The 22034-nt window shown below is 41.3% G+C and overlaps 1 protein-coding gene across 2 annotated transcripts in view; it reads left to right on the top strand.

Moving 5' to 3' along the window:
* STAG2 (STAG2 cohesin complex component) overlaps positions 1-22034 on the top strand; it is a 195140-nt gene that overhangs the window by 71145 nt on the left and 101961 nt on the right. For both annotated transcript variants that reach the window (XM_032763544.2, XM_075068837.1), the window contains exons 3-6: positions 6283-6361; positions 7399-7560; positions 8644-8740; positions 12288-12364. In XM_032763544.2, the coding sequence (XP_032619435.1) occupies positions 6283-6361; positions 7399-7560; positions 8644-8740; positions 12288-12364 (415 nt within the window). The remainder of the gene's footprint in view (positions 1-6282; positions 6362-7398; positions 7561-8643; positions 8741-12287; positions 12365-22034) is intronic.

Genomic DNA, 22034 nt, shown 5'->3' with positions numbered 1-22034 from the left:
GTATAGCAGATGTTAAGAAAATGTAGTGAAGTGCAGCATACAGGTCTCATTGAAACATACATGTGACATAGTCTCATGCATATTCATAGTCTGGAAAAAGCTAATAAGCTCCAATTTTATTCGTTGTTTTACCTATTTTTCTCTCCTTTTACCTCAAGTGTTATGAATTTTCTTCATATAAGGGGGAAAAACCCACCCTTTGTTCTGTTAAGATGCCTGATTTGATATTTAATTTAATATGAAAATTCTTAAAGTAGTGACACTTTTTCATCTTCGACATGCTTATAGTATTTCAAAAAGACCAATGTTGAAATAACTTACCCTTGTGAAACACTTTTAGTTAACTGCAAATATTCTGCAACATCATATTCCACTGTATTTCTTGTAGGTGTCTAAAAATGAATGGCTCTTCTAAGAGTAGTGTCCCCCTCGGTACTCCACTTCAGGTGCGTGTGTGCCCCACATGCCTTTGATCAGAGATTTTCATTAGCAGTGTCTGTTCAGCCTGTGCGTACTCTGCTGAAATCCTTATACCCATTACTGAGGGACTATCAAGCTGCCTGAGTGAATAGCGTTCAGTTCCTTCACAGCTATCTCAGCCTGTGATGAAGCTTAGCGTATCCGCATTGTGTGCGCCTACGCTACCTGCTGATTTCAGTCTAACTAGGTTTATTTTAGTTAGTTATTGGGAAGTTTGTTTTATTTCTTCCAGGGAGGTCCTTCCTGAGGGGCATACCTGGTTAACCAGGGTTTAAACGCTGCCGCACATGTAGAGAGGCTATCCTAGTCAACGACAGACACTCTCAAGTATGTTCATTGTGTAGAGGAGTTGCACGTCCCACAGGATGTAACTTCTGTGTTGCCCTCAAATCCAGGGCAAGGAAGAATTGGGAAATCAAGCTGTAACGATTAATTATGGCGCTCTCCCTTCACCCCGCTTTGGAAACAGGTCACAAGAAACCCCCCTGTACATCAGTCTCCAATGATATCTAGTACCCCTTCCATCTTGGTACAGCAGTCTCGTAGAATGGGAAAAGCCTTAGAGACCTCAAGAAGAGGTTCCAAGAAGAGAGCTCTAACTCCACTCTAGGAATCCACTTTGAAAAGATCTCACTCTCTGAACAGGTAACAGCCTCAGAATCTAGTCTCAGGGCTCAGTCTTGCAGAGGCAGTGGGCTCCTCCGGTACCATAGCTCTTATGAAAGTAAGTGTGCCTCTGAGAAGGTGCTGGTACCATCTAGCAGAGATGATCTGAACAAATAGAGAAGACCAGTACCATTGGACTTAACCTCTCTCCTGGTACCTCTGTTGGGTTTTTCAGTACTGTGTAAGATTAAGCTTCCAGCTGTGTCAGCACCTTCTGTGAAGTGCTCAAAACCCTTGGTACTGTCCTCCAGGGACAAGCATACAATACAATCAGTGCATATCACAACCTCACTCGGTATTGCAATTCCACTCTGCTTGATTTGCAAGACTTTAGGTGCCTGAGGATTTATTGGTGACTGCTGAACTAGAGTCTCCATTGCTTGCATCTCTTGGTACCGAGAGCCACTTGCTGTCTGGATCCTTATACATCTCTTGTACCCTCTAATTCACCTCCCTTTTTGGTTGGGGAAGAAGAGGACGATGAGGGAAAACCTCCCTTCAGTATCATCAGTCTCTGTCCAGGGTTCTCCTAAATACCCACATAGCAAAACCTCTTTCATAAAGAGAGAGGGAAAATGTCTGGCCACATGGTTCTTGGTGGGATCATCCCTGTATGCTACCCTCTCCCCCCAGTGCTTCTCAGAAGCCATATTGAAATCCTTGGTGAGCTTATCACCAACAGTTCTCCAGGGTTCTGACCCTCTCTCACTGAGATGACAAGGAGACTGAAGCTTCCGCTCCCCAGCACACCACTCAACAGGAGGAAAGATTTGAGGATCAGGAGACTAGGACAGAAGGAGCCTACTCCTCAGATTGCCCTCTCATCCTCATCACCAGATGAGGCAATAGTACCTTCTCCTCCATCAATGGCCGATGATTTTTTCGACAGTTTCAAGACCTCATTAAACACGGGGCAGATTCCCTACAGATACTGCTTGAGAAGGTTAAAGAATCTCAACTCAAGCTATTGGATGTTTTTTACTTTGCGGCATCATCCAGAGTTGCCCATCCTATCAAAAAGGCTCTGCAGGAACCTGCAAAAATGGTTTGGCAAACCCTGGCCACAGTAACGATGAGTTCAAATTGTAACAGGTGCATAGAAGAGCTACTAGGATGATATGGGGAGTGGAAAATCTATGTTATGAGAGGAGACTCAAAGAGCGTAACTAAAGAAAGCTAAGGGGAGATGTGATTGCTCTCTCTAACTACATCAGAGGGATAAATATCAGGGAGGGGCAGGAGTTATTTAAATTAAGTGCCACTGTGGACACAAGAACAAATAGCTATAAACTAGCCATCAACAAATTTAGGCTCAAATTAAATTAACCTTCCGAGGAGTGAAGTTCTGGAACAGCCTTCCAAGGGGAGCAGTGGGGGAAAAATAACCTAACTGGCTCCAAGACTGAGCTTGATATATTGTCCCTCCATGAATTTGATGGAACTGCCTACGATGGCATGTGGCCCATCAGAGATTGCCAGTAGCAAAAATTCCCAACTGCTGGGCATGGGGCACTAGCTGGGAGGGCTCTACACAGCATTCTTTCCCAGCTATCTGCTTGGGGGATCTTTTCCCACATTTCCCCTGGGTCAGATTGGCTGAGACGCTGGTGGGTTTTCATCGTCTTCTGCATGGGGCACAGGTTACTTGCAGGTTTAAACTAATATAAATGGTGAATTCTCTGTAACTTGATGTCTCCAAAAAATGATTTGAGGCCTTCAGTAGCTCATCCTGAGGTTAGGGGTCTGTTTCAGGAGTTGTTGAATTTCTGTGGCCTCCAACATGCAGGAAGTCAGATTAGATTATCACAATGGTTCCTTCTAACCTTAAAAACAGTAGTGACAGACTACCTCCATCATCAGGCAATCCTAGTATACCTGTACCTTGATGATTGTGTGCTTTAGGATCAGTCACACTAAGAGGTGTTGACTGTCATGCAAAGGGCACTTTCTCTGTTCTTGGACTTAGATCTTCAATTGAATGTGGGTAAATGCACACTGACTCTCATATACAACATAGAATTTATAGGGGCATCCCTGGATTCCTTGGCATCAAGGGCCTTCCTTTCTGTGAACAGGTTCATGACGCGTGTCTGAACTGTTCAAGGGAGCTCTCAGACTTCAATCAGAAACTGTCATCAACTTCTAGGTCACTTGCACTTTCATGACAGAACATGCGAGATTATACCTCTGCAGTTTCTAGGGCTGTCTCAGGTCAGTATACTTGCCGAACAGACACAGCCTAGACCAGGGTTAGGCAACCTATGGCACGCATGCCGAAGGTGGCACTTGAGCTGATTTTAGTGGCACTTGAGCTGATTTTCAGTGGCACTCACACTGCCCGGGTCCTGGCCACCGGTTCGAGGGGCTCTGCATTTTAATTTAATTTTAAATGAAGCTTCTTAAACATTTTAAAAAACTTATTTACTTTACATACAACAATAGTTTAGTTATATATTATAGACTTAGAGAAAGAGACCTTCTAAAAATGTTAAAATGTATTACTGGCACGCGAAACCTTAAATTAGAGTGAATAAATGAAGACTTGGCACACCACTTCTGAAAGATTGCTGACCCCTGGCCTAGACAAACAAGTGTCAGTTCCTCAATAGGTGAAGCACATACTAGATCAGTGGAAGGTTCATCACTGCCATGGATGCATCTGTCTTAGGATGGAGGGCACACCTCAGTGCTCCCATGGTACAGGGTAGATGGTTGCCCCAAGAAATCACCAGGGGCTGTGAAAGTTCACGGGATTAAAATCGACCTGTACTGCAAAGCTACAACAGATATTACTGAATAGTAGGAAAATTCTTCAACGGTAGAAACTATTTAGTTATTGGTGTGAACTCCAGAAAATTGTTGCTGAATTTGCCTCACTTCTACTTATTCTGGATTACCTGCTGCAACTAAAAAAAAAGGACTGTCAGTGCTCTCAAGATTCGTTTAGCCATCTTAACAACTTTTCATATCACAATTGAGGGGTTTTCACTGTTTACCCACCCTACAGCCATAGGCTTTATGAACGGTCTGGGAAATTCTTTCCCACAGGTAAAAGTCCCCAGGTTGGGGCCATAATTTATTTCTTAAAGCTCACGAAACCTCTTTTTGAACTGATGGCAACCTGCTTCTTACTGAATTTGTCTATGGAGACAGCCTTCTTCGTGGCTATTACATCAGTCTATAGAGTAGGAGCAATTGGGGCCGTGATGGCAGATCCTCCATTCACAGTATTATACAAGGATAAGGTTTTCTTAGTCGCATCCCAATTTCTTTTCTAAAGTATCTTCTGAATTTCATTTGAATCAGATCATTTACCTAACAATTTCTTTCCAAAGCCATGTAATTCCAATCTGGGGACTGCTTTTCATACTCTAGATGTCAGGAGGGTATTAGCTTTCTGACTTGATAGTCTAAGAAATTTCTAAAACCATTTAGTGCTGTGTTTTTCATTTGCAAACAGATCTAAAGGTTTTGCTATTTCTACCCAAAGACTAGCAAATTGGATTTCTGCTTTGTAATTTGCTTGTTACATTGCAGCCAGTATTCTACCTCCTCTTTGTGTGCTGGCTCACTCTGAGGTCAGCGCCTACTTCTATAGCTGTACTTAATAGTGTCCCAGTATCTGAGATTTGCAGAGCTGCTACATGGTATTTGATACATACCTTCTTTAGATGCCATGCCCTAGTCAGTGCCTCTAGATCTGATACGGCAATTCTTTGCTCCGTTCTGGACTCAATTCCAAAGCTCATTTCTCCTATGGGGATACTGCTTGGCAGTCATGTGAAGTGGAATGTTCATAGGGACATTACTCAAAGAGAGGGAGAGAGGTTACTCACCCTGTGCAATAACTAATTTTCAAGATGTGTTCTCCTATAGGTTTCCACTACCTTCCTTCCTTCTGAGTTTTCTTCTGAGACTCGGTGATGGGTGGAGAAGGAATTTGGGGTGTTCACCCGTGCAGCCTAATATACTCTCAGTGTATGCATGGGCTTGAGTGGTCACTGTTAACTATAATCTCTGATAGAAGGTGTGGGGGGCACATGTGCACCTGAAGGGAAGCACCCATAGCTAAACACATCTTGAAGAACTAGATACTGCACAGAGTGAGTAATCTCTCTCTCCTGAATAATCTTGCCATTTCACAAAACATCAATTTAAGCAAATTTTGCACAGTTAACAGTCTGAACTTCATACTCTTTAGGCTCTGACTCAGGAACGCATCACTGTTCAGGACAGCACTTAAATATGTGCTTATCTTGGTGCCTTGTGTGCAGGCATCTAAGTGCTGTTCTGAATACGACTGAACAGAAGCACATGCATAAGTACCTTCCTATATCAAACCTAAATTAAGAACAAATCAGGAATCAAGAGTATTTGAATATTTGTGAATATATGACATCAATCGTTACTAATATGACAGAAATGGTTTTATTAGCGTCTAGTCTCTGCAATGGCTTATCGTGCAATTAAATTAATAAAATATATTTGTAGGGATAAGAGTTTTAAAAGCACTTTGTAAACATGTTTTGAGCAAACAGCATGTCAACATTTTCATTAAAATTAAACACAGAATGTTATGTTTTTTCTTGGCTGTCCAATTTACATGTTACAAAATCTGGGTTTTGATAAAATACAAAGCTACTTCGAGTATGTTTAATTTTTTTTTCCACAGTGGGGGCTGGTTAAAGATAACTAAGGGGTGTGCATGAAGATGTTAGAGGAAGATTCTGACTATCTCTTTATCTATTTTCTAACATAGCTGGTTGAAAAAGCCAAAATATTTTTTGTGAACTTTTTTGTTGAAAAACATTTTTTCAACCAGCTTCAGTGTTCAATAGTTGGATTTCTGTAAGTTTAAAAAAAAAAAGAAAGAAAAAGAAAAAGGAAAGAAAATTCTATAGTCATTTGATTTCACAGAAGACACCTTCCTGTGTTCTCAGCAGAAGGAACCTTTTATTTACGGTTCTCTAGCATGTTAATTAGTTAGGACAAAATGGATTTAAAAGGAAAAGCTTAAATTTAAATATTTGTTCATCCTGAGTTGACATAGTCTTATTGAAGATGTAGATAATATTGCTACAATTATTTTGAGAGTAAGGTTTCTGGAAGTAAGTAAACATTTGTTTGTCATTACAGGGAGTCTGAAACACACTTTTCTTCTGATACAGACTTTGAAGATATTGAAGGAAAAAATCAAAAACAAGGCAAAGGAAAAGTATGTTCAGTTTATCAGGGATATTGAAACACTTGAAATTTTGTGCAGACTGAGAAGTACAAGAATTGTTTTAATGCTGGTTAGGTGGCTGTACCATTGTGGGGGAAAAAATTGAACTAGAAATATCTAAACTTCCTTATTTCTTTCAAAAAATGCAAAGTAATGGATGTTGGAAAACATAATCCCAACTATACATATACAGTAATGGGGTCTAAATTAGCTGTTAGCACTCAAGAAAGAGATCTTGGGGTCATTGTGGCTAGTTCTCTGAAAACATCTACTCAATGTTGGGAATCATTAGGAAAGGGATAGATAAGACAAAAAATATCCTGTTTTCTCTATATATATCCATGGTACACGCACATCTTGAATACAGTGTGCAGATCTGGTCACCACATCTCAAAAAAAAATCTATTGGAATGGGAGAAGGTACAGAAGAGGTCAACAAAAATGATTTAGGGGTATGGAACAGCTTCCATATGAGGAGAGATTAGTAAGAGTGGGACTTTTCAGCTTGGAAAAGAGACAACTCGGGGATATGATCAAGGTCTATAAAATCACGAATGGTGTGGAGAAAGTAAGGAAGGAAGTATTATTTATTCCTTCTCATAACATAAAAACTAGGGGTCACCAAATGAAATTAATAAGCAACAGGTTTAAAACAAACAAGAGGAGGTATTTCTTCACACAATGCACAGTCAACCTGTGGAACTCTTTGCCAGAGGATGCTATGAAAGCCAAGACTATAACAGGGTTCAGAAAAGAGCTAGATAAGTTCCTGGAGGATAGGTCCGTCAGTAGCCAGGATGGGCATGGATGGTGGTCGTTGCCTCTATTTGCCAGAATTTGGGAATGAGTGACTGCGGATGGATGACTTGATGAATACCTGTTCTGTTCATTCTCTCTGAAGCATCTAACATTGGCCACTATCAAAAGACAGGATACTGGGCTAGCTGTACCTTTGGTCTGACCCATATGGCTTTTCTTATGTTCTTACATTTGTAGTGATTTTAAACTTGCTTTTGAATTGATTGCAGACCTGTAAAAAAGGGAAAAAAGGCCCAGGAGAAAAGGGGAAAGGTGGAAACGGAGGAGGGAAACCTGCTGGTCCAAACCGGATGAATGGACATCACCAACAGAATGGTGTGGAAAACATGATGCTGTTTGAGGTTGTTAAAATGGGCAAGAGTGCTATGCAGGTAAGATTTGAGTCTCTTTAGGCTTAAAGGGATGTTCAACTTTTAAGTTGGGCTGGAAATTTTGTTAAAAACTTTTTTTTTATAAAAATTAAACCTACTACAGGTTTTTCCCCAATTTTAAACAATTTTGTTTAAAAATCTTTGAACAAATATTCCCCTACAGTGTTTGAAACCCAAATTTTGCATCACTAAGAACCTAAATATGAAACTAACTGAGTTGTTTTTCACTGAGAGATGAAAACGTAATGTTTAAATACTGATGTAAAATGGAAAGACTTTTAATAATATAGTTTCTCAAATATAGGATGTTTTCATTTGTTGACATATGATTTTTTACTTATCCCTTTAAGTAGCTTGAAGATCTGTACCTATTTAGTCAATGTTTATAGTTATGAAGGGCACATAATAACAGTAAAGCTGCAATATAAAGTATGTGGGGGGTTACTAGTGCTTGCTAAAAAGCTAAAGTAGGGAGGCTTAAAACTAAACGTTTACAAGGAAGGATTTTTGTGACCATTTAATAACTAAGGGTAACATGGGAATTCTTAAAATGGGTAAGGATAAAATTCCTTGTGTGTAAAGTTGCTACCACTAAAGGTCTGTCTATTTCTGCCACAAATTAGTGCAGCTTAAATTATCTCATGCAAATCTATATCACATGAGCAGGAGCTGAATTGGATTCTTGTCTGGAAATTTGAGGCTGATTAATAAGTTTCTTAATCAGACACTTCTCCACCTCCCCTTACTAATAGGATTGCAGAGCCTTTTCACTCAATTCTGTCATTTGTTGGAAGCACAATATTTATATGCTTTTTGTCAGCTACACACATGTAATGGTCAGTTTTGTGCTTGTATATATTTACAGGGTAAAGCAGAAATCCATTTCTTGAAGGAAAGTATTGTAATAGTAAAGGGTGATTCAAAACCTTTACTTAGTATCAGTATATTTCAAGGGTTCCATTTGTGTGTTCTGAGAAGCAGTTGAGAAATATTGTTCAATTTCTCGTCAATTTGTTAAAAGCTAATAGAGATTTTTTTGTTTTTTCTTTCTATCTCTTCCCCCTGCTCTCCGCCATGACCCAGTCTGTAGTGGATGACTGGATAGAGTCATACAAACATGACAGAGATATAGCGCTTCTTGACCTCATCAACTTCTTTATTCAGTGTTCAGGCTGCAAAGGTAAGATGTATAGTTTTGGAAGCATGTTAAGTTAAAATACTTTACTAGCTATTCTACATCCCCTTTGTTTAGATAATTGTCTGCCAAATCTCTCTTTAATAGTCTTTGTTATGCTGATGGTATAGTGAGTACCTTCTCACTCTTAGGACTAGTCTGTACTAGGCAGTTGTACTGCATTAATTATACTGGTACAGTTAAAATTGTAGAATCCTCCTAGACTGGGTGCAGTTATGGCAGTGCAAAAGTGCGTTATATTACTATAGACCTTCCGTACAGAAAAGGTAGTAACTACACTGATACAACTCATTTTATAGCATAATAACTTCATCCACACTAGGGATTTTACCTGTGTAACTATTTTAGATAGGGGAATGACCTTTTTCAGCAAAATAGAAATACAGGTGAAATGTTTAAAGTTCAAATCATACTTTAGTCAGCCCACACTGGAAAGACTGTGATTTTATTTTTATTTTTTTGCCCCTTGATGAATTTCACTATAGCTGAACATTCCAGAAAGACTTTCAGCAATTTTGTTGGCACTGATTGTCATGCTATGCCTCTAATTTGTTCTATTTTAGAAATTGGATTTGAGTTGGACATTACTAAATAGTTTCATCTGTTACAAACATTTTAACTTTGAAGTCTAATACAGCTTTTTCTTTCTTTGATTTGAAAGATCTTTATTGAGTAGTCTCAAGATAGGTGGCCTAGAGTGACTCTTATGTTGTTTTTGTGGGGCATAGACATAGTTTTACTTCTATTGGGGGGAAGGGGGAGGATCCAGCGGGGCTTGGGCCAGTTCCTCATGGTGGGACCTGGAGAGGGAGCACCATCTCCATCCCCTGACTCACCTCAGCAGGCCACCCTGCCTGTCTGGGTTGTGGGGGAGAGGGGTGCAACCAAAAATTATAACTCAAAGTGGGGACTCAGCTCAAAAAGTTTGAAAACTGCTCAGGGTGCAGGTAGGAGGGCAGCTAGGGGCTGTGTGCTGGCAGGGGTATGTGTAGTTCAGGGGGCAGGGATAACTAGGGAGTTGCTTATGGGGCAGCTGTGGGTGCAGGTGGGGATAGCTAAGGGCTGTGCACTGGCAGAGGGTAGCTTGGTGCAGGGACGGAAGTAGCTAGGGATTGGGTGCAGGCAGGGAGGTAGCTAGGGGCTGTGTGAAGGCAGGGGATAGCTCAGGGTGTAGGATCAGATGTAGCTAGGGGCTGTGTGCGGACAAAGGGGTAGCTCAGGGTGCAGGGATAGGTAGATGGGGGACTGTGTGACTGGGGGCTCCCCACCACAGTTGCTGCCCCCAGAGGGTTCCCCCCCACCCGGGTGGCCCTTACTGGCTGCAGTCAAAAACAGCTGGGAGCTGAGGAGCAGTCGCAACCCCAGGCAACAGCAGCAGGAGATGGAGGAGTTCTGACTGCACAGCACCAGCAACAGCCCTACACGGCCTGACTCTAGCTTGTGGCCTCTGACCTAGCCAAGGGGTGGGGCCTCAGGGGCAGGGCTGGGGGAGAGAAGGAGGTGATGGGGTGTGGAGCTGTCCCTGGGACTGCCATGGTCAGGATAAGGTGCTTCAGTTCGGGGGGAGAGGGGGAGGGGAGCACGATGCCCCCAGTACCTTCAATTCTGCCCATGGGCTTAGGGCTTTAGTCTCATGGGGAGCGCTGGGTTTCAGGACTTCAGGGCTGAGGATAGGGACTTCAGCCCTGTGGCTCCACTCATGGCTTCAGCCCTATGGGGGGCACTGAGTCAGGGCTTCAGCCTTGCAGCTCTGTTCCCAGCTTCAGCCCCACAGGGGGTGCCAGGGCTTTAGCCCTGTGGTAGCACTAGGGCTTGTGGCTCTGGGCTTCAGCCATGCAGCTCCTGGCTTTAGCTCCACAGTGACACCTGGGCTCCAGCCCCAGGGAAGCACCAAAACTCAGGACTCCTGGCTTTTACCCCCCGGGGACGCTGGTTCTCGGCTTTAGCCCTACAGGGGGTGCCGAGGCTCAGGGGTTCAGCCTCATGGCTCCCAGTTTCAGTCCTGCAGCTCGGGGCTTTAGCCCCGTGGCGGGTGGTGGAGATGCTTGGGTTTAGCCCCAGTCCTGATGTGGAGGCGCCGGGATTCGAGGATACAGCCACAGGGACCCCCAAGGCTCTCAGCCCCCTGAAATGGCTCTCAGCCCCCCAAGGGGCCAGGGACTCTCAGCTGAGAACTGCTGTTCTAGAGCTACATACACCTCCAAGAGCAGGACTGAGTTCAGTAGTGCATCTTTTTTATGTTGGCACCAAAGTTCCAGAGTCCTTTATTTTTTACCATGATCCATGTCATGAAGCACTGAGCATAGTTGAAATAGGAACCAGGAGGTCTTTTTTATGCCCTCGTATCACTTTTTACAGTCTACCTGTTAATGTTTGTAATGACTTAGATGTCTGTAGCTGAAAACTTCTTCTAAAACATTTTATGATACCAGTAACTGCGGAAAATCATTATATGAGTCTATTTAGCACCTTAGATACTGTAAGGTTAGTTCACATGAATGCAGTCTCTCATCCAGTGTTGTAGTCAGGTGCAAATGCCACTCATTCTCAGAAGTGAGATATTCCATGTTATCTACAAAAGCAGGTGTGGTACTTGGGACCTAATATTTTGAAGTGATAGTAGTTCAATCTTGAGTAGGAGAGGTCTTCTAGAAGCCCCTACTTCCCAAAACATACCCTTTGTCATCAAAGGCATCAGACCTCTCGGTGAGGATTGTGGAGATTGGGTCACTCTTGACCTCATTGCTGTGACTTAGTTGGCTGGAGAGGATCCTAAAGATGCAGTGGTTCCTCTCATTTGGAACTCTGAGCACAACCTATCTCTTCAGTAGTTCTAGTCCTTCCTGCCTTAAAATAATTTGAATTTTCAATTTTCAGCCTTGAAAGTTTGATTTTTTTTTTTGGTTTATTTTTGCCTTTAGGTTTTTTGAGGGAGGGAGCGTTGAAAAGAAAACTGTAAGATGTCATGTTATATTCCTCATTCAAATACTCCTTGTTTCATTTTGAGTTGAGCTTGTCACCTTAAAATATCGGGTCCTTAGTGATTATCTCATAATTGCATTATTTTGCAGGGAATTATGCAACTTTGTAAAACGATTGTATTCAAATGTATCAAACTAACTTTCTCATAAATAATTGCATCTGTACTTCTAGAAATGGGAGCCAGCCAATCCATGTTTTTAGCCTCAAAAATTGATGTACTTCTAAAATTCTTTACAATTTAAAGGAGAATATATGAATCTTATCAATTAAATTTGTATATATAATGTTAAACAGCAGAAGCACCCACATATATTTTGGGAAACATCAATAGTTACATTAATAGTGCTCTAAATAATTTGTTAGTGTACACACAATGAACATGTTTGACTAAATCATATTTTTTCTCTCTGTATAATTTTATTTTGTATGAAAAACTTCAGATGTTTAAAGTCTATAAATTGATAGTTGTCTGAACTTTTTTCAGATGCTAACTAATATGCGATGCCTCTTTTATATCTACAGTATTAATATTTTAATATCTGAATTGTAGGAGTTGTTACAGCAGAGATGTTTCGACATATGCAGAATTCTGAAATAATCCGAAAAATGACTGAAGAATTTGATGAGGTAACTGTTTTAACACACACAGGTTCTTTGAATCTCCTGCAATCTAATAATTTTGAAATTCTCTTATTCAGGTTGCTGGATGATAATACCCCCAGTAATAAATTTCTAAACTAGGGGCAACTGTAAAATATATTGACAGGTTTCAGAGTAGCAGCTATGTTAGTCTGTATCGGCAAAAAGAACAGGACTCTGTTCTTTTTATAAAATATATTAATAACATGGGGAAAAAGTTGGTATTAGAAAAAATTACCGTATTTGGCACAACTTTATAACCAGTTAGTAACTCATCCCATGACTGAAGATCTCAAGTAATGCATCATTTCATCATGAAATCAAATGGAGTGTTTTATTGCATACAGTGTTGTGGATTTTTAAGTCACGTTTGAATTCAGTCTGAGTGTGAGAAATTAAAAAAAAATTTTTTTTAAAAGATAGCAGCAGGATGTTTGATTAAAATATTCTGTTTTTTTAAAATGAGAATTGCAAAGTTTAAAACTTAGCATAAGAAGAAAGTTATTGAAAGGAGTGGCTGAGCCTGATGACATTTTAAAAAACAAAAGCTTTTTCAATAGCATCGACAGTTTTTAAAGGAAACGTCCAACTTCATCTGCTTCCAGGTTCCTTTTAAAATTAATTTTCATTTAAAAAAATACAAAAATGGTAAACGATTTACAGCTTGGGTATATCACCAAATACTGCACATTTCACAGGCTATCCAATAAAATTATGTAATTACGCAACTTGTCAGAACTGCAAACAATCTGGTCCACCTTGTGTTTTGCTGTGATGCTAGGTGTATCTTTCCCAGACGTCAAGAAGAGTTCTGTGTGGCTCGAAAGCTTGTCTCTCTGTCACCAACAGATGTTGGTCCAAGGAAAGATACTACCCTCACCAACCTTGTTTCTCTAATATCCTGGGACCAGCATGGCTACAACTGCACTGCTTAGATATAACATATTAGGGTAGGGATAACAGTAAAAAAAAACAAACAAACCACACACGTAGGCAGAAAAAGGGGACGTGGGACGGGTGGGAAGACGAAGGAAAAAAAGAGAGGTCAAATGGAATGGAAGTCTAGCATTATTGGGCTATCTTAGCATTCTTTATCCAAATGTATCAAGAAACAATCCAAATTTCTTCGCATTTGTATAATTGCTCTCTACATCTTTCTTTTGTTGCTGTCTCAGACAGGTCCAAATACTGCTGCTCTATTCTGGACATAAGCAATCAATTTTTGTAAAACCATGTGCTTGGTAATTATTTTGGCCTTTGGGGCATCGTTAAATCCAGCGTAGTAGGTTCATAATTTAGTAGATACAGATTATTTGAAATGTTCGCGAATTCTTTTAAAGGGTAAACTAGGAACTTAAAAGCTATTCCTAGTTTTCATTTCAGCATGATTATAAGTTTTGTTAGAAAGAAGGTTGATTTTTAACACACACAAATAGTAAAATGGGTTTTATGTGACTATTTAACAGTGTAAACTTCCAATACCTATAATGTTTATGCACAGAAGCTTCACTTAAGTAGTGTTTAGGTTGTAACTGAATCATGAAAGTAGTAATACCTGACGTGACTTGATGACATTTTGTTGGTTTGTTGTGGCCTTGAGGGAACTGCAAAGCAAAAACTGAAAACCGGTTTGTGACAAATAATACGCCTCAAATTAATACAGTTAGTTTTTATTCAATATGTACAAAACTAGTAACTTCCAGTTTTAAAAAGCTTGTTTATTTCCCATTGCATCCTGTTACCTTCCTCTGTTCAGCATTATTCTGTGATGACATAGTTATGAGAGCAGTTTACTGGAATGTGGAATTAGTTCTTAAGGTCTCTGTCTTTCTCTTGTGTGTGGTATACTTTTCAAAAAATTTCTTTTCGTTTTTATTTTCTTGCACGTTTTTCTCTTTTTGTAAACTTTGCAACATCCACACAAATGTCTTACTTGAGCTTTGTAGGTTGGGTACATGTTCCAGCAGACTTGTTAGTTGTTGCATCATCAGTCGGACTTCGTAAGATCTAAAGGAATTTTTTTAAGTAACTTTAAATGCCATTCAGTCATTCCACAAGTATTGGTAAAATGATTTTGCCTTCCTCTTTTTGTATTATTTTAAGAGGAAAAAGTGTGGTGTTGGTCTGAGATGTTCATTGCTAAGAAATCAAATTAAGTAATCTCTGACTTGATTGATTAGATTGTAACTTTGAGAAACAAGTGTTTTAAAAGGGCTAAAAATCTTTCAAACCACCATCTATTAACCCAACTAAACAGCATTCTTCATGATGTTGGTTCCATGTAGCCAGGCTATAGGAATACCACACCTGGCAGTGTGGCTATTGAAACAGATGGGGGCATGTGTGTATGTCACTTGAGCAAGCCCTACATTCTACTTACCCAGGGTATAAATACCACATTACCTCTAATAGTCATGGTTCATCTCTCTCTGCCAGCTGCTAATATCCTAAGGCTTTTGATGGAGAGATAACAAATGGAATCATCTAATTTTCTGTGACAAGCCCGTGCTATTTCCACAGTGGAACCATAAGGTCAGCTCTATAGGAATTTTCTCCAGAGCCTTCATTCCCTGGATTATGTGCAGCTATATTACTGGTGCTTTGGATGTCTCTGTTGCATAACAAGTTAGTGGTGATGTTGATTCTGGGAGATTCTTGGGTCTAGCTAGAGTATTTGCTCAGTTTCATGGGTTTTTTGGATCTGAGGAAACCAATTTCCAGCCTATTCAGGTGCTGTTCCTTTTGAAAAGCCCAACACTGGTATAGGATTTTGCCCTCCACACCGTCTGTCTCCCTGATCAGCTCCTGATTTTATAAGGCTTATATGGATTAGTTGACACCCTTCATGTGTTTTACCCACGTAGGGAGGATCATAAGGCAAAACCCCTTCTCAGCAAATTACATGATTAGCAACTGGTGGGAGCGGGGGATCATGATATCTAGATCCCTATTGCTGCCTCCAAAAAAGTATTAAACTGTGGTGACATTTCTTTTACTCATCTGAGTGCCATAAGGACTTTTCACAGCTTGGGTGTTCTAAAGGTTTCATTGTTCGACATCCCTTTGCTAGTTTTTCATAGAAAATTAAACAAACTTTTTTGTATCCTTGAGCTTCAGGAGTAAGACAAGATGGCTCTCTCCCTTTTAATGAGTAATTATTAGAACCTACCAGTGTGGTTTTGAACTACCCTGTATCAACTGCCTAGTGGCAAGGAACTTCGTTTCTACCAGATTCTAAGGGGAAGGCTTTAGGAGCTCTCTTTAAGACTACATCTACGCTTGGGTGCCAAGTTTATTGACCTGTATTTTTGACGGTGCTGATCTATTTCAGTTGAAAGACTTTTGAGGGCTATAATAAAAATGAAGGCCACCAAATTACTGGCAAGGTGCTTTGATCAGCCTGCCTTCCAAATGAAATAATCCTTCAGATTTCCAAGATAAAGATTATCTGGGCCCCCAGATTTCTTCCCATTAAGCTGTTGGAGTTTGGCTTCTACCTCGGATGTGGTAATATCTACCTCCATATCCTCATTCCCATTTGTCATCCTACCATTATCCCTAAGCTCTTCATTAGCCTCATTAAAGACTGAGGCAAAGTATTTGTTTAGATACTGGGCCATGCCTAGGTTATCCTTAACCTCCACTCCCATCCTCAGTGTTTAGCGGTCCCACTTCTTCTTTCTTTGTTTTCTTCTTATTTATATAGCTCGTGACAAAGTTTCTCCTCTGCTTTGGTGGGTCCTGTGCTTATTTGCGGATTTGCTCGCCTCAGAGATCTTTCCCTCTGGTAGAACCCACAGTCCGAATCAACTTCTCCTGTAACAGCTGCATGACAGCTACAACTCCCTGGGCTACTTTCCCATGGCCTCCTCCAAACACTTTCTTTATCCTCACCACAGGACCTTCTTCTTGGTGTCTGACAACGCTTATACTCCTCAGTCCTCCAGCGGCAAACTCTCTCTCAGCTCCTTGCGCCTCTTGCTCCCAGCTCCTCACATGCGCACCACAAACTGAAGTGAGCTCCTTTTTAAACCCAGATGCCCTGATTAGCCTGCCTTAATTGATTCTAGCAGCTTCTTGATCGGCTGCAGGTGTTATAATCAGCCTGTCTGCCGTAATTGTTTCCAGAAAGCTCCTGATTGTTCTGGAACCTTCCCTGTTACCTTACCCAGGGAAAGCGGACCTACTTAACTTGGGGCTAATATATCTGCCTTCTTTCACTCTCCTGTAGCTATCTGGCCTGACCCTGTCACAGGCTATAGAACCTTTTTACTGTTGGTTTTAATTCCCTTTGCAAGGTCTAACTCTACATGGCTTTTGACCTTTCTCACTTTATCCCTACATGTTCTGACCTCAATAAGATAGCTTTCCTTGCTAATCCCTCCTGTCTTCCACTCCTTGTAGACTTTCTGCTTTTTCTTAATACCTCTCCAAGATGCTTGCTCATCCAGATTGATCTACAACTCTTGCCTATGAATTTTTTCCCCTTTCTTGGGATGCAGGCTTCTGATAGTTTCTGCAACTTTGACTTGAAGTAATTCCAGGCCTCCTCCACCTTTAGATCCACAAGTTCTTCAGTCTAATCCACGTCCCGAACTAATTTCCTCAGTTCTTTAAAATTAGCCCTTGAGAAGTCAAAAACCCTAATACCAGATCTATTTTTGTTTATCCTTCCATCTAGTTTGAACTGAATTAGCTCATGATCACTCAAACCAAGGTTGTCCCCTACAACCATTTCTTCTATGAGGTCCTCACTACTCACCAAAACCAAATCTAAAATGTAATTTTGCTGTTTGGCTTCACTGACATTCTTTACCCGATTAGGCACAGACATTCTACCACCAGTATCACCTATTAGACTGGTATCTACACTACCCTTCCTCCTTATGTCCATTCTCCTACCCACGGCTGTATCCTTTCTTACTTTGTTTTCTTCCTCTCAATGTTAAATTCCAGCATGGAGATTACCTGGACATCTCCCCCAACCATCTCCCCAAATTCCTAGTTTAAAGCTCTCTTAATCAGTTGTGCCAGCCTCCATCCTAGAAGTCTATTTCCCTCCCTTACTCAGGTGAAGTCCATCCCAAGAGAACAGTCCTCTGTCCATGAATGCTTCCCAGTGGCTACATCCCAAAGCCCTCCTTATAGCACCACTGCCTGAGCCATCTGTTGATCATTGTTCCATAATCTTGTCACACCAGTCGGATTTTTTGCCCTTCTCCTTTAGGAACAGCCTCAGGTCACATCCCTTAAGCAGCACCAGCCCTTCTGTTTCGGATCACCTCTAGTTGGCATAGTCTCCCTTGATACTTCCAGCGAGATCTAGCTTCTCAGAAGGACAATCAAGGATTCCCCAGCTCACGTTAGGATCCTTTTCAGCCTCAGGTCCACATTCCATATCTTAGCACCCGGCAGACAGCACATTTCTGTTCTCTGGTCAGCTCTAGTTACAGGCTGTCTATTCTTCTCAGTAAGGAGTCCCCAAGTCCTGCTTTTCCTGGTGACTATTCTCTGGTCTATCCCCTGTTCCACTGGCTGCAAGTCCTCTCAATTTCTATTGTCCCTTGCAATCCTCTAACCATCCCGTATCCTCCTGGGGCTCATATTTGGTGTTATCTCCATTGACTCTTCCCCTCTTCCTATAGGACTAGCTGCTCTTCTCTTCTTCCTTGCCCTCTCACCTTCAGTGCACCACCTGCTGTGCCCCTTCTTCATTTTCCAACTCTGCAAACCTGTTCCTGAGCTCTATTTCTCCTTCACTGGCCCGTCTTTTCCTCTGCCTGGTTCTCTTAGTCACATGCTTCCACTGTCCACTTTCCTCACCCAGCAGTCTCCCCTCAGAATTCTTTGGTCCTGCTTCCATCTGCAAGTCTGAGCTTTTCCCTTCAGCCTCCTCATGTCTTTGCTCCATCATCTCGAAGCCTCTTCTAACCTCAACCAGAGTTTCCACCTAAATTTCCAGTCCTCCGATCTTTCTTTTCTTTCATCAGCTCTATCAGGTGGCACTTCATGCAGATGAAACTCTTTTCAGGTACCCCCTCCAGGATCATGTGATGCCACAGCTTCCACATCCAGTCATCCTCATTGTGTCTTTCACCGCTGCCTCTGTATCGGTCATAGCCTTCCCACCTAAAACCAGTTAGTCCAGGAAACACAAACCAAAGCAAACCACCACCACCTACAGCAAAGCAAACCCCCAGCAGGCACCAGAACACCAGCAGACCACCACCCACTCCCTTCACTAGCCTGTCAGTTCCTCTGCCTAGATCTCTTAGTCTCCCCCACAACTTCCCCTTGCAAACTTCCACTGAAACTCCTCTGTTTGCTGGCTGCAGTGCTGCTGCAGCTGTGTGTGCCGCTGCCTGACTGGCTGACTACCTTTATAGGACTCCTAAGCCGAGAAGCCCCACTCCCTAATCAGAGCTCAGCTTCTCTCCCAGCACACTACCCCTACCAGTCTCGACATGTATAACTACAAAATATAATACACCAAATACAGAAACCTTCTCCTCCAACAGAACTCGCACTGAAACTCCCTTGTTTACAACTCTGTTTGCTGGCTCCTGTGCCGCTGCAGCTGTCTATAACTAATCCTGTGCCTAGTTTTTTTTTTTCCTTCTGTCCCACCTTTTGGAGGCTATCTGGCATGGAAGGCAAATCCTTTAGAATTATTGGTCTTGGAGGTTGAATAAGAGTATATCTTCTAGTTCAAGACCATATCAAAGCCTAGCCCTCCTTCCCCTTCCCTTTTTAGGGAACAATCTCCTAGAAATAGTTACAAGAGGAGATCTTGGCCTTGCTGCAAATGGGAGCCATAGAAGACATGCCATAGTCATCTTGGGAGGGTGTTCAGAAAGAAAATCAAGGATGCTCACTGGAAGAGTTCAGGTCTATTTGGTTCCTTTAACAGCATGAGATGTCTTCAGGCCCCAGTGAATTTCTTGCCCATTTGTAGAATCATAGAATATCAGGTTTGGAAGAGAACTCAGGAGGTCATCTAGTCCAACTCCCTGCTCAAAGCAGGACCAATCACCAACTAAATCATTCCAGCCAGGGCTTTGTCAAGCCTGACCTTAAAAACCTCTATGGAAGGAGATTCCACACCTCCCTAGTAACCCATTCCAGTGCTTCACCACCCTCCTAGTGAAAAAGTTTTTCCTAATATCTAACCTAAATCTCTCCTGCTGCAACTTGAGACCATTACTCTTTGTTCTGTCATCTGATACCACTGAGAACAGTCTAGATCCATCCTCTTTGGAACTCCCTTTCAGGTAGTTGAAAGCAGCTATCAAATCCCCCCTCATTTTTCTCTTCTGCAGACTAAACAATCTCAGTTCCCTCAGCCTCTCCTCATAAGTCATGTTCTCCAGCCCCCTTCTTATGTGCTTATATTCTTAGTTAGTGTTGCTTTGTCCTAAATGTTAAATGGAGTCTCCTGTTGTAATATATTAAGATAAGCTATTTGTTCAGAACACTGTCAGTTTTGTTACAAACAAATTCAGCCAGGCTGCATGGTATGCAGTATACTTTATTCTAATTTGGAGTAGTTCATCTGTTGGAATTATGAATTCAGAATGAGCTAATCGCTTTCTTTAGCGGAGTGAAAAATATCCTTAGCCATACAAGTCTCAAGGGCCAAAATCAGCAGAATTTTTTTTCCCTAGAGACTTCCATAGCCCCTCTTTGTTTTCCTTCATTGACACACATCTAGAGTGGAATTTTTTTTTGTAAAAAAGCATTAAATAGCAAGTGCAAGAGATTTTATTTCAGGCTGTAAGGATATGGATATAAACTTTGAATAGGAAGCTGCCACCTGGTGCTGAAGGAAAGGGGTTCTTGATGCCTTTGCTCAGTTTCTGCTTCTCCTGAAGATACTGGGGAAAAGTATAAGGACTGGATTTGAGTAATATTGTTTGCCCCATCTTAGATTACACACTTGTGGTACTCCAATATGTTAGCTCTGCCATGGAGCCTTCCGTTGTTAAACGGAAAGCTGGCTCCTCCATCTGCATCTTGAGTCCCTTCACCTAGCAGTTTCAATAATCAGGTCCTAGTTTTCTTTAAAGAGTTGAGAGGTCTTATTGGAATCAAGGTTCCATAAGTAAGTAAAGTGCATTGAAATTTGAAAGTTTCTTCTATTCTCTTAATTATTTTGCTGTCTCTTACTGTGTGTTTACAGTGCCTACCACAGAGGGACCACAATCTCAATTAATGAGGGATTATTAGCATACAAATAATAAAATAACTGGTTAAGGAAAATTAGATTCCCTGTGGATATTGGATTATATTATTTCTGAAGAATCTTAGCTTTTCCTTATTACAGATTGTCCATGTCAGCTGTGTGTGTGTGAGGGGGGGGGGGGTGTCTTTTATTTTGTCCTTATTCATCAAAGTATTTTTTTAAAATAGCTGCTAAACTTATTTTCATCCGTTGATGAACCCCATAGTCCCCAGGACTTGAATTTGGGTCTTACCTAATTGATGGTTTTATCCTTTGACCCTTCGTGGGAATGTTCTTTGTGCCATTTCCTTGTAAATTGCCTTCTTATTGGCTAATGCACTGAACATTAGGGTGAATGAGATGCAGGGTCTTACGGCTGATCTTTCTTGCTCTGTATTTAAAAAAAACAAAAAAAAAAACCCTGCTTCTAAAATTTCATTGAATACTTTTGGCTAAGATGGTAACAGATTTTCTCAGAAATCAGATTATAATTCTCTACATTTTATCATATGTCTCAGAATCTGCCAGGCGAGATGAGATTGCACAAACTAAATGTATAAAAAGACATTTTTGTCACAATTTGGAAATAAACAATCAAAATATTTTGAGTTATACCTTATGGCAGTAAGGCCAAAATGTCAAGTTTTCTTTTTTAATTTTAGATGTTGTCCTTTGAGTAGTGCCCCTATGGGTGCTCCACTGTAGGTATGATAGCATCTGCACCTGGGATTGGAGATCTTTGGTAGCCATACCCATTGAGCACATGTGCTCCTCCCCGTATCACACCATGAGTGGAATCTATATAGCTCTGGGTGGCCACCCGCCCTCAGTTCCTTCTCAATGACCTTGACCTGCGACGGAATCCTTAGCAGAGACCTGTATATGTCTTTGCTGCCCTTAATAATACTTATGCTTTCATTACTATTTCTTATTTACTAGCTATTTCCTTTAATTTTTTTTTTTTTCCTTTACCTGCTCTTAAGTTTTTTTTTTTTGTTTTGTTTTGTTTTTCTCTTTTGGCTCCTTCCTCCCCATTATTTTTAGGTTAACATAGGTTTCCCTTTCTATGCCCTTCCCTACCTGGGCTTTAGCCAGATTTCCAGGACGTTTCTCTCATTGTGGTGCCTCTCCTGTCATGAGGACATCCCAGTGAGCGATGGCCGATCATGGTATGTACCCTGGGTGAGGGGAACATATCACAGTAGTGCACCCACTGCCTCAGATTGAAGGCTCAGTCCTGAAAGGACTGTGAATTGAGGCCTAAAACTTTTACTAATGGAGAGCTCACTGCAACCAACCTCTGACCCGGGCCCCGATACCTCTCCTCTGTGGTGGTCACCATCAGCCTGGTCATTGGCCAGGCCCCACTCACTGCTCATCACAAAAGAAAATCTTCATTGTTCTGCCAAGACAAGAAGAAATGGGTCCTCAGCTCAT

The sequence above is a fragment of the Chelonoidis abingdonii genome, chromosome 8 (genome assembly GCF_003597395.2).
Source record: "Chelonoidis abingdonii isolate Lonesome George chromosome 8, CheloAbing_2.0, whole genome shotgun sequence".
In the NCBI taxonomy this organism is placed as follows: domain Eukaryota; kingdom Metazoa; phylum Chordata; order Testudines; family Testudinidae; genus Chelonoidis; species Chelonoidis abingdonii.
Note: the sequence above shows the minus strand (reverse complement) of the source record. Positions and strands in the feature narration are given on the sequence as shown.